The 15325-nt window shown below is 42.5% G+C and overlaps 1 protein-coding gene across 1 annotated transcript in view; it reads left to right on the forward strand.

The window, feature by feature from the left end:
• LOC125349511 (Y-box-binding protein 1-like) overlaps window positions 1–14771 on the forward strand; it is a 44310-nt gene extending 29539 nt beyond the window's left edge. The window contains exon 3 of the mRNA XM_048343715.1: window positions 13292–14771. Within this exon, the coding sequence (XP_048199672.1) occupies window positions 13292–14382 (1091 nt within the window). The 3' untranslated portion in view covers window positions 14383–14771. The remainder of the gene's footprint in view (window positions 1–13291) is intronic.
• Window positions 14772–15325: the final 554 nt, after the last annotated feature.

The following is a 15325-nucleotide window of genomic DNA, read 5'->3' on the forward strand; positions in this document are numbered from 1 at the left end:
TTTTCTTTATATAGATAATATATTATACATATTTATTGTATGTAAATATTAGATGTGCCTATGTGTTATGTATGTTATATGTTCATACACATATGTATTCTATATAATATATAACATATCTATTATATGATATATAATTTATATAGTTATAGATATATCGTGTATGTTGTATACTATATATGACACATATATAACATGTGTTATATATTATACAACATGTATACATGTATATAACATGTGTTGTATATGTTATTTATAATAATATGTAATATATTGTTTAATAATTTAACATACATAATATATTACCTTATAACTATTACCTATAGCTATATATAATGTATTATATATAACTGTATAATTATATATAATGATGACATAGTAATGTAACTATATATAATATATAAATTACATATATACAACATACATACATATATACAACCCAGCCTTGGTATAGTTGTGGAAAATGGAGTGAGACAATGTGAAAGAGGCAGTTTCCTCACAGAACAATCAGAGACCATTACCATAAAGGAAAAACATAAAACATATATGCCTCCAATGGTTGTGCACTATACCACACAATTTGTGAGTAAAGCGCTTAGACCCAGCTCACGCCTGTAATCCTAGCTACTCACTCGTGAGGCTGTGATGGGAGGATTCTAGTTCATGGCCAGTCCAGGAAGAGAGAACTGAGAAACTCTTATTTTCAGTTAACCAGCAAAGTACCACAAGTGGAGCTATGGTTCAAGTGGTGGGGTGCCAGCCCAAAGCAAAAATATCCAAGTGAGAGTGTGGGGCCCTGAGTTCAAGCTCCAGTACTATTAGTACACACACACACACACACACACACACACACACACACATGCTAGCAAGTGACAATTTAGGTCCAAGAAAATAAATATATCAAAAGAAAAAATATAAAATGTTAAATTCTTAAGGCAAAATTTGGAGTAAAGGGTCTACATCCATCACCTATTGTTTAAAATTCCTCCATCATTTGTTTTGTATTAGCTAATATTTATTAGTCATCTTAATATGCCGGACTCAAACTTTGCCAAGAATAGAGATTAAGGCAGTAAATTTTCTAAACAAGATTCTTATCCCAAAGGAATATATAAGTGAGTATGAAAGACAGATGATAAACCAATAAACAGGAGTGTCTGTATGATCTAAAATCAAGTCATGATGAATTTCCTGGCACAACAAAAAGCAGAGTATGTGACTAGAGAGGAGAGGGAGTGATCTGTCTCCAAAGGCAGAGGGAGAAAGAGGGATGGGGGTGCACTGAAGGGAAATGGGGCTGCACTAGGTGGCACACACCTGCAGTCCTAGCTACACAGAAGGCTGAGATCTGAGGACTGTGGTTCAAAACTAGCATGGGCAGGAAAGCCAGTGAGACTCTTGTGTTTAGTAAGGCAGAAGTAGAGTTGTGACTCAAGTGATAAAGCAACAGCTTTGAGGGGGGACAAGGGTTAGGGGAGCACTCTGGCTCAGAGAAGGAGGAAGGAGGAGAAGGAAGAAGGAGATGAAGGACAGGAGGAGGAGGAGGAAGAGGAGGAAGAAAAGAAGGAGGAGGAGGAGGTGGAGGAGGAGGAGGAGAAGAAGATTAGGTGGATGATAAAAAGCAAAAGCCTCCAGGTAGGAAAATACTTACAGATTTTTGAAAGTGCAACAAGAGAACGCATGATAAAACAAGCATAAATACATGATAAAACAAGAAAATACACGTCAGATGATCTTGGAAAAACAGACCCATCTCTACTAATCATAGTGTCCTCTTTTTTATTTTATTTTATTTTATTTTATTTTATTTTATTTTATTTTATTTTTCTGCCAGTACTGGGACTAGAACTCAGGGCCTGGTACTGTGCCTTATCTTTTGCATTCAAGACTAGCACTCTACCACTTGAGCCACAGCTCCACTTCCAGCATTTTTGCAGACTTTTCTGCCTGGGCTGGTTTTGAATAGAGGCCCTGAGTTCAAGCCCCAGGACTGGCAAAAAAAAAAAAAAAGAAAGAAAGAAAGAAAAGAAAAGAACCGGGGCTGGGGATATGGCCTAGTGGCAAGAGTGCTTGCCTCGTGTACATGAGGCCCTGGGTTCAATTCCCCAGCACCACATATACAGAAAATGGCCAGAGGGGGCGCTGTGGCTCAAGTGGCAGAGTGCTAGCCTTGAGCAAAAAAGAAGCCAGGGACAGTGCTCAGGCCCAGAGTCCAAGGCCCAGTACTGGCCAAAAAAAAAAAAAAGAAAAGAATCTGTTTGCCCCCCCCAACCCCCCCCCCCCACACACACACCATCTATTTAGATGTGTTGTACTTTGTTGCAGACCCTGAGGTGCCAGGAGCTGGCTAGGTGTGAGCAAGGGCTCCACCCCATTGTCTCCAACCCTCAGGGCTGCATATATTTGCCTTTTTGTTTGGGGGAAGTGCTTATTTCAGCTTCTGGGCCTAGGGGATTATCTGGGAAAGCATGGTAGACAAGGATTGATTGAAATAGAATGAGGAAGGATGCCTGCTGTCTGCACTTTTCCCAGCAGTGGGTCGTAGGATAGCATTATGCAAACTGTGACAGATATAAAAGATGTATATAAAGGCTTTTGCTGAAATAAATAGAGTTGTGCCATCAGCCTTCTCTCAGTCTCCTTCATCATCACTCCCCTTGCCTCTTGGAATCCTTGTTTGTTGGTGCTGCAGCTGGTCTACAGCAGTACTGAAACCCCTGTACATGACTTACAGATAGATAGATGAGAGAGAGAGAGAGAGAAAAAGAGAGAGAGAAGATGATAGATAGATAGATAGATAGATAGATAGATAGATAGATAGATAGATAGATATAGTCTATGCTGAGTTGGCAGAGCATTTTCCTAATATGTGCAACATCCTGCATTTAATCCTCAGCACTGCAAACAAACAAACAAAAAATCTACTTAAAGTCCCAGGTGACTGCCAGTAGCCTAGCCTCCGGAGAAGCTGGGGTGAAAGCCATGAGCTGCCACACTTGGCTTGGTGCCCTCTTTTGTGATCTTAGTGGGACTGTTTGGCACATACATGACTATGTAAAATCTCTGACACACAGTAGGTATTGTGGCTACACACAGTAGCCACCAGTCAACTCTGCCTTTGCCTTACTACCTTTCCCAGGCTCCAGCCTTCTCCCAAGTCAAGTCAGGTCATTTGCTCACAGTGTCCCCTTGGAAACCTCCGTGCAGGCGGCTGCTCCTGTGAAATATTTCCTGCCCGAATCTCGTGGTTTCGCGACCCTTTTGTTCCTGGTTCTGTAACAATAATCACAGTTTACCGCACAACCTTCTTCAATCTTGTCTTGTGGATCCAAGTGGTTTGTTATTTTTTTTAAGCTGAAGGGGTTGTGTGGGTGTCTGAGCCGATGAGTCAAAAGTTCCAAACCAGAATATAAATAAAATCCTAGCCCTTGGTCAGAAGTCAGATTCAATTGGTGTAAACCAGACCATGGCATGTACCATAAACCCTTAGGAACCATTAAGATGCATTCACCATTAGCACATTCAGATACATCAGAAATAATATTTTCCACTCCATTTCTACAAGGCTAATGGTATTTAACTAGCCCAGTCTCACTGGATACATGGCTTTGAAACAAACATCTTGTTAGGCATACAGATGGAGTTTGTGTAGGTAGTTGTCCGAGATTGCTACGTGCCTGAATTTTTTTAATTTATTTTTATTTTTTATTTGGTGCTAGTCCTGGGGCTTGAACTCAGGCCTGGGTGCTGTCCCTGAGCTTCTTTTGCTCAAGGCTAGTGCTCTATTACTTGATCCACAGCTCACCATCAGCTTTTTGGGGGGAAGGAGAAGAGAGTCATTTATAAGAGTTCCACAGACTTCCCTGTCTGACTGGGCTGGCTTTGAACCATGATCCTTAGACCCCAGCCTCCTGAGCAGCTAGGATTACAGGCATGAGCCATCTGATGCACAACTTGCCTGAAATGTTTATAGATTTCCTCCAGGCAGTGTTGATTACCCTTAGCTGCATGTTTTGTTTTTGTGCGCTGGCTCTGGGGATTGAACTCAGGCCTCAAGCTCTGGCATAGCTTTTTCACTCAAAGGTGGTGCTATACCATGTAAGCCACACCTCCACTTCTGGCTGTTTGCTGATTGATGAAAGATGAGAGTCTCACAGGTCATAGACTTTTCTGCCCAGGCTGAGTTTTGAGCAGTGACCCTCAGCTTTCAGCCGCTGGAGGAACTAGGATTACACGCATGAGCCACTAGGGCCCAGCTTACTTTTTTTTTTTTTCCAAGTTACAAGGGATAGAAGTTTGCTTTTCTTTTAAAATTTTTTTCCTGGGCCCAGGATTCAGGGTGTGATGATCACAGACGGGGCTCTACCACCTGACCCACACCCCCATTCTGAGGAGTCAAGGTTTAAGACATGGAAAGCTTATGTGAACTGAAGTGAACACATGGGTCACATAGGTGGTGAATAAAAAGTCTTGCTCACAAGGGGGGTGAAAACCCTAGACATTTCTCAGAACAAAGCCAGTGGAAGATGAGCTTAGAGATCTAACACAAGTGATGCCCTATTGTCAGATGATAAACAAAATACAGTGCCAGGCAGTGCACCGGTGGCTCACACCTGTAGTCCTAGCTACTCAAAAGGCTGAGATCTGAGGACCAAGGTTTGAAGCAAGCCCAGGCAGGAAAATCTGGGAGACTCTTATCTCCAACTACCCAGCCAGAAGCCAAAAGTGGAGCTGTGGCTCAAGTACTAGAGCTCTAACCTTGAGTGAAAAAGCCAGAGGTTAGCACTCTGTCCCTGAGTTCAAGCCCTATCACTGGCCCATACACACAAAAAAAGGGCTGGAGGTATGGCTTCAATACCTGCCTAGCAAATGTGAGGTCTTGAATTCAAGTCCTAGCACCACCATAAGCAAAGATCAGTACATGAACTATTAAGTTAACGGTAAAATTTCCATAATGAAATTAATCTAAGATTCTCTTATTAAAATTTTAATTTTGGATGTAACCCTGTGGGGTTATTTGTAAGACATACACTTTCCTAGTCAACTATATTCCAGCTGACAATTTATCCTCTTATCCTGCCGGAGTATCCTCACTTCAATGCAGTACTGAGGCATTTCATCTGATGTCTCTTCCCATCCAAAAATGTTCTATAGTCCTCTGAAATGTTGTCTGGCGGACTTTCCATGCCTTCTATGGTGTTTCCACAGGAATGCAGCATGAGGAGAGCAGAGAATTTCCCCTTCTTTGAACTGATTGGTGTTTCTATTACTTTCCACCTAAATTCTGGAGTAAAGAAAAAGACTTTGAACCATTTTTTTCCTTAAAAAATTTGTTCATAATAGTCTTTAAAATAGCCTTTCTGGGGGGGGGGAATAAAAAAAACTTCTTAGAGAGGTTTCCTGGTGATTTTTCCTTGTTGTGGTTGATTTTTGGTTTTTTCAATTTTTTCTTTGTGTTTTATATTCACTTTTCTTTCCTTTCCAGATCAACTTTTTTGTATGCATGTAATTGTCCTGGGACTTGAACTCAGTGCCTGGGCACTGATCTTGAGCTTTTTGTTGCTCAAGGCCGGTGCTCTACCACTTGAGCCACAGCTACACTTCTAGCTTTATGTGGTTATTTGGAGACAGGCGTCGCATGGACTTTCCTGCCTGGGTTGGCTTTGAACCGTGATCCTCAGATCCCAGCCTGCTGAGTACAGAGGATTCGGTCAATCTTTAAAGCTTTGGAGAAATGAATGGCTTGGGGGACCTGGTGCTGGGGTGGGACGTCCCCACGCTCGGGTTGCGCACTGGGGTGGGGCATCACCGTGCTCAAGTGGGGAACTCAGGCTCTCTAGTGGAGTGCTTGGCTGGGGCATCCCCGAGCTCTGGTGGGGTGCTCGGGTGGTACATTCGCCCCACCCCCACCCCTGCGCTCAGGTGGGACGTTTAAAATCATCTAAGGGCAGCCTTTGGGGTCCCCTGGAGACCTCCCAGCTGTGAAGCCCACCAAGCCATCGCTGTGTTCCCACAGTCTGCCCCAAGCTGGCTGCGAGGATTCTAAGCGCTTGGTGAAGTCTGCATCGCAAGTGGTGGCTCTCCAAAAGCCTGCTACACTCTCCAGTAAAGGCAAACCCACTCGAGTGAAATAGACACCACCCTCCTCGCCTTCACACAGCCTCACGACTCATGCCTTTATTCGATTTGAGTTGTCTTTTTTTTTTTTTTTCTAGTGTTACTATCGAAGGCTTGAGCTCAGGGCCTCATGCTCTTGCTTAGCTTTTTCAAGGCTGGCACTCTACCACTTGAGTCAGGACTCCATTTTGTAGCTTTTTTGGTTGGGTACTTGGAGATAAGAGTCTTTCAGATTGGTCTACCCAGACTGGCTTTGAAGTAGGATCCTCAGATCTCAGTCTTCTGAGTAGCTAGGATTATAGGAGTGAGCTGCCACCAGCCTTGTCAATATAATCTGGTCCTTGCCATCCCCTGGGAGGAAATGAGTATTGGAATTCACTAAATTCTTCATTTTCTCACCATTTCTTACTTACTATGTTTTCTATCACCATGGCCAGTATCACTCAGTTTCCTTGTCCCCCAAAGTCAAGATCACCCAGACGTGCCAGCCCTACTCACCAGTTCCTTTCACTCTCACCGGCCCCAGGCAGCTTCTCTCAAGCCCTCATTTCTACACCTTTACCTCCTACTTTCTTGGTCCCACTTTCCTTAGTGTCTAGGCTGACATATCAATGGCCTACCCTGCATTCAGTTCTGCCTCATTCGGTTCATTCTGAACACTACTGCCATGATGACATAGTTAAAACACAACAGAGCCAAGCGCCGGTGGCTCACACCTGTCATCCTCACTACTTAGGAGGCTGAGATCTGAGGATCATGGATAAAAGACAGCCAGGACAGTAAAGTCTGTGAGACTCTATCCCCAACTAACTTGCAAAAATCTGTAAGTGGCAGTGAGGCATCAGACTTAAGGGGAAAAGCTAAGTAAGTGTACAAGGCACACACACACACATACACACACCTCCTCTAGTTAAGGCCTTTAGTAAGTGAGCATAGGATACATAAACAAACTCTTTTGCAAGCTGAGTCTGTCCCTTCTCCAGCCTAGCAGCTAGTGACATTGGACTTATAAGTTCTTCAGATTGGCTCTGCTGCATTGCTTCTAGAACTTTCTGTGTGTACTTCATGTTTCTATTCACCCATTTGCTCACTGTCTGGATATATTGAAATGGCCTGTGTTGTCTGTGTATCACAGACTCACACACATAGACAAAGAGAAGTCGAATCACAGCTCAAGGATTAGGAATCAGGCAAAAAGAGAGTCATTTTAAGCAGTCTAAGTCACTTCATTTTTTATCCTTGTGCCAGTCCTAGGACTTGAACTCAGGCTTTGGGCCTATCCCTGAGTGTTTTCCCTCAAGGCTGGCCCTCTATCACTTGAGCCACAACTGCACAAAGCCACTGTCTTTGAATGGCGTTCTCAGCCTCCTGAATAGCTAAGATTCCAGGTGTGAGCCACCAACACTTTTTCTCCTGTATTGTAGCTTGTTTCTGTGCCTATGTGTATTTCTAGACTGTCAGTTCTAGAAATGTAGAGAACTTATAGAACTTTATTGAACAAAATAGGAAAACATGTTGCCTATAAGATTTTCTGAATGGATCTGAGAGAGGGAAGAAGACTAATTCAGAGAGAGAGAGACAGACAGTCAGACAGACAGACAGACAGACAGACAGAAACCACCATGGGTGCAATTAGACTGTTAGAGTATCGGGGTTTTTTTCAACTGCAGGTACTGGGACTTGAAATCAGGACATCATGCTCTCACTTGGCTTCTTCTCTCAAGGCTGGTGCTCTTCTACTTGAGCCACACCTCCTCTTCTAACTTTTAGCAAGTTAATTGGAGATTTTAAGTCTCAGGAATTTGTCTACTGAGGCTGATTTTGGACCTTGGTCCTCAGATCTCAGCCTCCTGATTAAATTGGATTATCTGGCATCCGGCTTAAACAGAGCGTTCTCAAAGTCCAGGGTAGTTCATGATGCATTCTGCTGTCAGAAATGAGGAGTAGAGTCAACCATGAATTTGAGTAACTTGAGAAATGTGTACAATCCAGAATACTTAGAAGACAGGTTCTTGGAGTGAGAGTGTGTGTGTGTGTATGTGTGTGTGTGCATGTGTGCATGCACACGCATAGCTAGTGGAGCTTAAATTCAGCTCCTCGTGTTCTTCCTTATCTTTTTCTGCTCATGGGCTTCTTGCTAGCTAATTGGAAAAACAGGTCTCATGGACTTTTGTGCCTGGGCTTGCTTTGAATCACAATCCTCATATCTCAGAGTCCTGAGGAACTGGGGTTACAAGCATGAGCCCTCAGGTGTGTGTGTGTTTGTGTGTGTGTGTGTGTGTGTGTGTGTGTGTGTGTGTGTGTCAGTCCTGGGGCTTGAACTCAGGTCCTGGGCACTGTCCCTGAACTACTTTTGCTCAAGGCTAGCACTCTACCCCTTGAGCCATAGCTCCACTCCTGGATTTTTTTGTTGATTAACTGGAGATAAGAGTCTCATGGATTTTTACTCACAGCTGCTTCGAATCGTGATCCTCAGACCTCAGCTTCCTTAACTAGGATTACAGGCATGAGCCACAGACCCCAACTCCTGGAGTTTTTTTTATTACCATGGAACAGGAAAGTCGATTAGAGTCTTGTATGTCCTATTAGGATTTTTCTGAATTATACTGTGGTAGTAGTTAGAAGCAGCAATCTTCCTTCACCTTTTTTTACCTTTGTGGTGTGAGGGGAGTCACTTAACCTCTCTGCCTAAAGGATGGTTAATAAAGTACTTATTCTACAAGACCAATATGTATTTGAATCTGTGTTATAGATTGAGCATCTATAATCTGAAATCAAATGCCCAATTGTTCTAAATAAAAATATTTTTGAGCACTAACATGATAGGAAAAGAATTCCATGCCTCAAAATAAGTTTCATGCATAAAAATATTTTTGAACTATAAGATTATCTTTCACTTTTGTATCTAGACCATCCACCAAATATCACATTATGTATATGCAAAGATTCCACATGTTGGATAGAATGTCTGAAATCTTAAAAGTCTTATAGATTGGGCTGGGAATATGGCCTAGTGGCAAGAGTGCTTGCCTCCTACACATGAAGCTCTTGGTTCGATTCCCCAGCACCACATATATGGAAAAACGGCCAGAAGGGGCGCTGTGGCTCAGGTAGCAGAGTGCTAGCCTTGAGCAGGAAGAAGTCAGGGACAGTGCTCAGGCCCTGAGTCCAAGGCCCAGGACTGGCCAAAAAAAAAAAAAAAAGTCTTACAGATTGATAGAGTGTAAGTGTTTTAGATAAGGGATTCTCTCTATCTCTTTCACTTTCTATGTCTGTCTCTCTCTCTCTCTCTCTCTCTCTGTCCCTTCTCCCTCCCCACCCCTGCCTTTGTTAAGATTTCTGTGTATACTAGCACAATATCTGGCACATGCTAAGCACTATGCATATCTATTATGATGATGTGACTTTAAACACGTTTTACATGAAATTTTATTTGGAATCTACATGTAGAAAAGCAATCTATAATAATCCTAGCAACTAACAAAGCTGAGGTTCAAAGCCAGCCTGGGCAGAAAAATCCTGGAGACTCCTGTTTCCAATTAACCAGCAAAAAAAAGTTGGAAGTTCAGGTGTGGTAGAGAGCCAACCTTGGGTGAAAAAGCCAATCAAGAGCATGTAGCCCTGAGTTCAAGTCCCACTACCAGCACCAAAGAAACAAGCATCCATTGTCCTTTCCTTGTATCCTATAATTTTCTCTAATAGATCCTGGGAACGAACTGATAAAGATGGTTTAGACTTAACTCTAGTGTGCTGGCTCTAATCTGTTTTCCAATCAGCTTCTAATTTTCTCCATATTTTTTCCCGATGAGAAAGGCTAATGTACACAGGCAGAGAACGGTCTTTTAAAGCTGGTGTCAGGTTTCAGTTGGAGACACAGGATTCTTGTGGAAGTTTAATGGGCTTAAAAGACAAACAGGAATTTGATGAACTGTTATACTTAATGATGTTCCTGCTTCCGGAACAAGTGTTCAGAGAATCCTGGTTACACAAACCATCCCGAAGTTTCCAAGAGAAGAGAAGCTGAAGCAACAAAGTTATACAAACATCACCCGGGGATGATTTTATCCAGAGCACTCCACAGCTTCTTTAATAAGAAAAGAGAGGAAAGGGAAATATTTATAAATTCTTAGTGGTTTGGGCTTTCTTTAACTGTGTCATCTTTGGAAATACTTCTTGAGCCCCAAGAAAAATAAAAACAGTTTTAGTCAAAGGATACTATTTTTTGTTTCTAATGGGTACAGGTGCTGGAGCTGGAGCTCAGGGCCTAGGTGTTGTCCCTGAGATTTTTATTCAAGGCTAGTGCTATACCACTTGAACCACAGCTCCACATTTAGCTATTTGGTGATTCATTGGAGATAAGAGTCTTACTGACTTTCTTGCCCCAGCTGGCTTCAAAACACAGTCCTCAGATCTCAGCCTCCTGAGTAGCTAATAGGCATAAGCCACCAGCACCCAGCTTGAAGAATCCTTTTAATTAAAGGAAAAATTATTTCATCCAGTGAATAGTGCTGGGTCACATAGGAAATACTGATACAAAATCATAATTAATAAGGATAAACACTTACTAGCACTTACGTTCACCAGACCCTGTGGTCAGTGGAGAGAAGATGTCAGATGACATCTAAAGCACAAATGACTAGCCATGTGTTTCAGGTATTAATGGCTGTGTTAAGATTCAAATATGGTCTCAAAGTCAGGCAGATAAAGGTACAAACCTGTTTGTCATGCTATTTATTTGAACTTTCATAAACACATCAAGCCAATGAGCCAGGTGTCAGTGGCTCCTGCCCGTATCCTAGCTACTCAGGAGGCTGAGATCTGAGGATCTTGGGTCAAAGTCAGCCCAGGCAAGAAAGTCCATGAGACTCTTATTTCCAACAAACGACACAGAAAAACCCAGAAGTAAAGCTGTGGCTCAAGTGGTAGAGCCTTATCCCTGAGCAAAAAAAAAAAAAAAAAAAAAAAAAAAAAAAAAAAGCTCAGGAGCAGAGCCCAAGCCCTAAGTTCAAGCGCCACGACTGGCACACGTGCACACACACACACCAATGAATTCACAGGTTAAGTTGAAACCTAAGTCCATATCTTAAACCCAAAACATATATGGAATCAATTACACTACTAGGAAATATAGACTAGTCGTGACTTTCTTTAAGCAACTCTCAGAATACAAGTGATGAAACATGATTTCAGCTCTCCCATTCTGGAACTCTGAGCAGTGTCCATGCCAGGCTGTAGCAACTGAGGAGTGGTATGTGATCAAGGGCTCTGATCGACTGATGCATAGGAGTCAGTAAAGTTTTTAGAAAAGGGAACAGTACCGTAGAAATTGTAACACGAAAATGGAGCTATAGGTCAAGTGATAGAAAACCAGCCAACAGTGAAAAAGATAAGGGACAGCACCCAGGCCCTGAGTTCAAGCCCCAGAACTGGCACAAAAGAAAAGTGTAATGTTACAATGATGCCAAAGTAAGGACCACCCTAAAGTATATCACCTCTCTACAGGAAAGGAGCCAGGCCACGCTTTCCTGCTCCTGACTGGTATCTGAACCAGTTTTCAAATCCAGTTCTAGGAACTGGCATCTAAGGATCACTTCTTTTTTATATATAATTTTATTGTTATTATTAAAGGTGTCTGGTTCATAAGTCAGGCAATGTGTACATTTCTTTTTTGGACACTGTCACCCCTTCCTTTGCTGTTCCCAAGCTTCCCCCTCCCATCCCTGTCCATAAGTTACACAATTCATTCTTCACCTAGTGCATACTGAATAGCATGCTTGCATTTGTTCACCCCTCCCCCTCCCTTTCTGCACCAGCTCCTAGGAACTCCTGAAAGGAAAATGATAAAGCAAAAACAAACAGCACCACAATAACAACAACAATGGCAAAACCCATGTTTCCATTTCCTGGAGTTCATTTCAATAGAGTATTATAAATATTCAGAGAAGTTACACCTGTGTTCCTCTCTTAAGGGCATCCTCCAGTCCGTTTTGTGCGGGTCCTAGAGCTTGTATTCAGAGCCTGGGCACTGTTCTTGAGCTTTTTGCTCAAAGCCAGTGCTCTACAACTTGAGCCACAACTCCACTCTTTTTTTCTGGCTAACTGGACATAAGAGTTTCATGGACTTTTCTACTCGGGTTGGCTTTGAACTGTGATCCTCAGATCTCAGCCTTCTGAGAAGCTGGGATTACAGGTGGCTCACACAGATCATCTTGGCTATTCAGAGGGCCTCTTGGCCCTCTTTTTGTGGACAACAAATCACCATCTTGAATTTTCAAACTGAGTCTGGGCCTGGCCAGATCCTGGTGTGAGAACAACAGGAACAGAATGTGAAGACATGTGCTGTACTTTTACAGCAGGATGCTGTCCAGACAAGATCATCATAAGGTTGTATTGCATTACTGTCACAGTTATGCCAGAAATCAAGGGTAAGAAGTCAGAATGCCAGAGTTAGAAGTGAGAACAGAAAACAGAGAAAATGTACTTGTAGTGAGAAGATCCGGTGAAACAAATGACAGCTTCAGAGTACAAAGAAGAAAAATGAGCTGACTTCACAAGCAAGCATGGAGAGCCATTGTTTACCATCAGGATTGATTCTCCAACCTCCTGGTTTTCACTTTCTGTGTCATGAGTCCATCCAAAAATGTATTTGAGGCCAGCACCAGTGACTTATGCCTGAGATCCTGTAATCCTATCCACTCAGGAGGTAGTGATCTGAAGATCACAGTTAAAAGCCAAACTTAGCAGAAAGTCCTGAGCCCCCAGTGAAGCAGCAAAAAGCCAGCAGTGAATGTGTGGCTCACGTGGTAGAGAGTCAACCTTGAGTAAAAGAGCTAAGGGACAGCATCTAGGCCCCAAGTTCAACCCAATTTTTGACACAAAATAAAAATGTATTTGATTTGTAATGAATTCATGGTGTGTGGGTCTGGAACCCCTGCTGTACTGGCTTTGGGAGGAGGGCCATGGTCTGCCGCTAGCCTGTGGGCAACACCAGAGCCTAGATGACAAAGAACTACAACCAAAATGTACTGTTGAGCTTCTGCCTAGTGAGTGCAAGGCCCCGAGTTCAATCCCCAGGGTGCGAAGAAAAGGGAAGGAAAACAACAGAAACTGCCTTCAGCACTTTGATATTCAAGCTCTAGATGTTACATCCTAAGATAAATAAACACCAATACAGTTCGATCGGTAGCGGGAGCCGAGAGCGGACCGCAGAGAGCCCTGAGCAACCCCACCGTCGCCTCTGGCCTAGTTACCATCACACCCCGGGAGGAGCCGCAGCTGGCGCAGCCGGCCCCATTCACCATCACCCCAACTATGAGCAGACCCAGCAGCCACCCGCCCCCTCCCCCCCCCCCCTCCGCTGCCGACACCCCGCTGCCGACACCAAGCCCAAGCCCGGCACCACCGGCAGCGGCGCAGGGAGCGGATCGGCGGCCCAGGCGGCCTCACATAGGCGGCGCCTGCCGGCTGGGACAAAAAGTCATCACAACGAAGGTTTTGGGAACAGTAAAATGGTTCAATGTAAGGAAAAGATATGGTTTCATCAACAGGAATGACACCAAGGAAGATGTATTTGTACACCAGACTGCCATAAAGAATAACCCCTGGAAGTACCTTCGCAGCGTAGGAGATGGAGAGACTGTGGAGTTTGATGTTGTTGAAAGAGAAAAGGGTGCGGAGGCAGCAAATGTTACAGGTCCTGGTGGCGTTCCAGTTCAAGGCAGTAAATATGCAGCAGACCTTAACCATTATAGATGCTATCCAGGTCGTAGGGGTCCTCCACGCAATTACCAGCAGAATTACCAGAACAGTGAGAGTGGGGAAAAGAATGAGGGATCAGAGAGTGCTCCCGAAGGCCAGGCCCAACAACGCCAGCCCTACCGCAGACGAAGGTTCCCACCTTACTACATGCGGAGACCCTATGGGCGTCCACCACAGTATTCCAACCCTCCTGTACAGGGAGAAGTGATGGAGGGTGCTGACAACCAGGGTGCAGGAGAACAAGGTAGACCAGTGAGACAGAATATGTATCGGGGTTATAGACCACTATTCCGCAGAGGCCCTCCTTGCCAAAGACAGCCTAGAGAGGATGGTAATGAAGTAGATAAGGAAAATCAAGGAGATGAGACCCAAGGTCAGCAGCCACCTCAACGTCAGTACCGACGCAACTTCAATTACCGACGCAGTCGCCCAGAGAACCCTAAACCACAAGATGGCAAAGAGACAAAAGCAGCCGATCCACCAGCTGAGAATTCGTCCATTCCCTAGGCTGAGCAGGGAGGGGCTGAGTAAATGCCGGCTTACCATCTTTACCATCATCCGGTTTAGTCATCCAACAAGAAGAAATGAATATGAAATTCCAGCAATAAGAAATGAACAAAAGATTGGAGCTGAAGACCTTAAGTGCTTGCTTTTTGCCCGTTGACCAGATAACTAGAACTATCTGCATTATCTGTGCAGCATGGGGTTTTTTATTATTTTTATCTAAAGAAGTCTCTTTTTGGTAATGGCAAACGTTTTCTTAAAAAAAAAAAAAAAAAGCCTGGTTTTTCTCAATACACCTTTAAAGGTTTTTTAATTGTTTCATATCTGGTCAAGTTGAGATTTTTAAGAACTTCATTTTTAATTTGTAATAAAAGTTTACAACTTGATTTTTTTCAAAAAAGTCAACAAACTGCAAGCACCTGTTAATAAAGGTCTTAAATAAAAAAAAACCCAATACATATTTTTCAATTATAGATAGTAGTATATTATATGTAGTATATTTATTATAACCACAACATTAATTGTGTTTGTTGCTGATTATCATGACTATTAATAAGCATAATTGTGCCTTATTAATTACTAATGCTTATAATGATTGATAGTTATGAATTATTAATTTATATAATATATTATATGATATACTATCTAGACATGGTATATATTGTCTATAATTGTGTGTATAATGTATAATACATCAATTATATGCTATTAATATGATCATATCAATATTATCACATTAGTAACACATAATTATATTAATATATTATATTCACAACATGTGATACTAATGTTAATATACTTATATAGTAATAACATATTAGTATATATTATATACTAATAATATCTAACATACTATATAATACTGTAGAGTATTATATATTAATTCTACAACATCACACATAAATCAATTCACATTTCAAATTACTTAACAATATTAAAAATGATC

Source organism: Perognathus longimembris, chromosome 1 (genome assembly GCF_023159225.1).
Source record: "Perognathus longimembris pacificus isolate PPM17 chromosome 1, ASM2315922v1, whole genome shotgun sequence".
NCBI classification, from domain to species: Eukaryota; Metazoa; Chordata; class Mammalia; order Rodentia; family Heteromyidae; genus Perognathus; species Perognathus longimembris.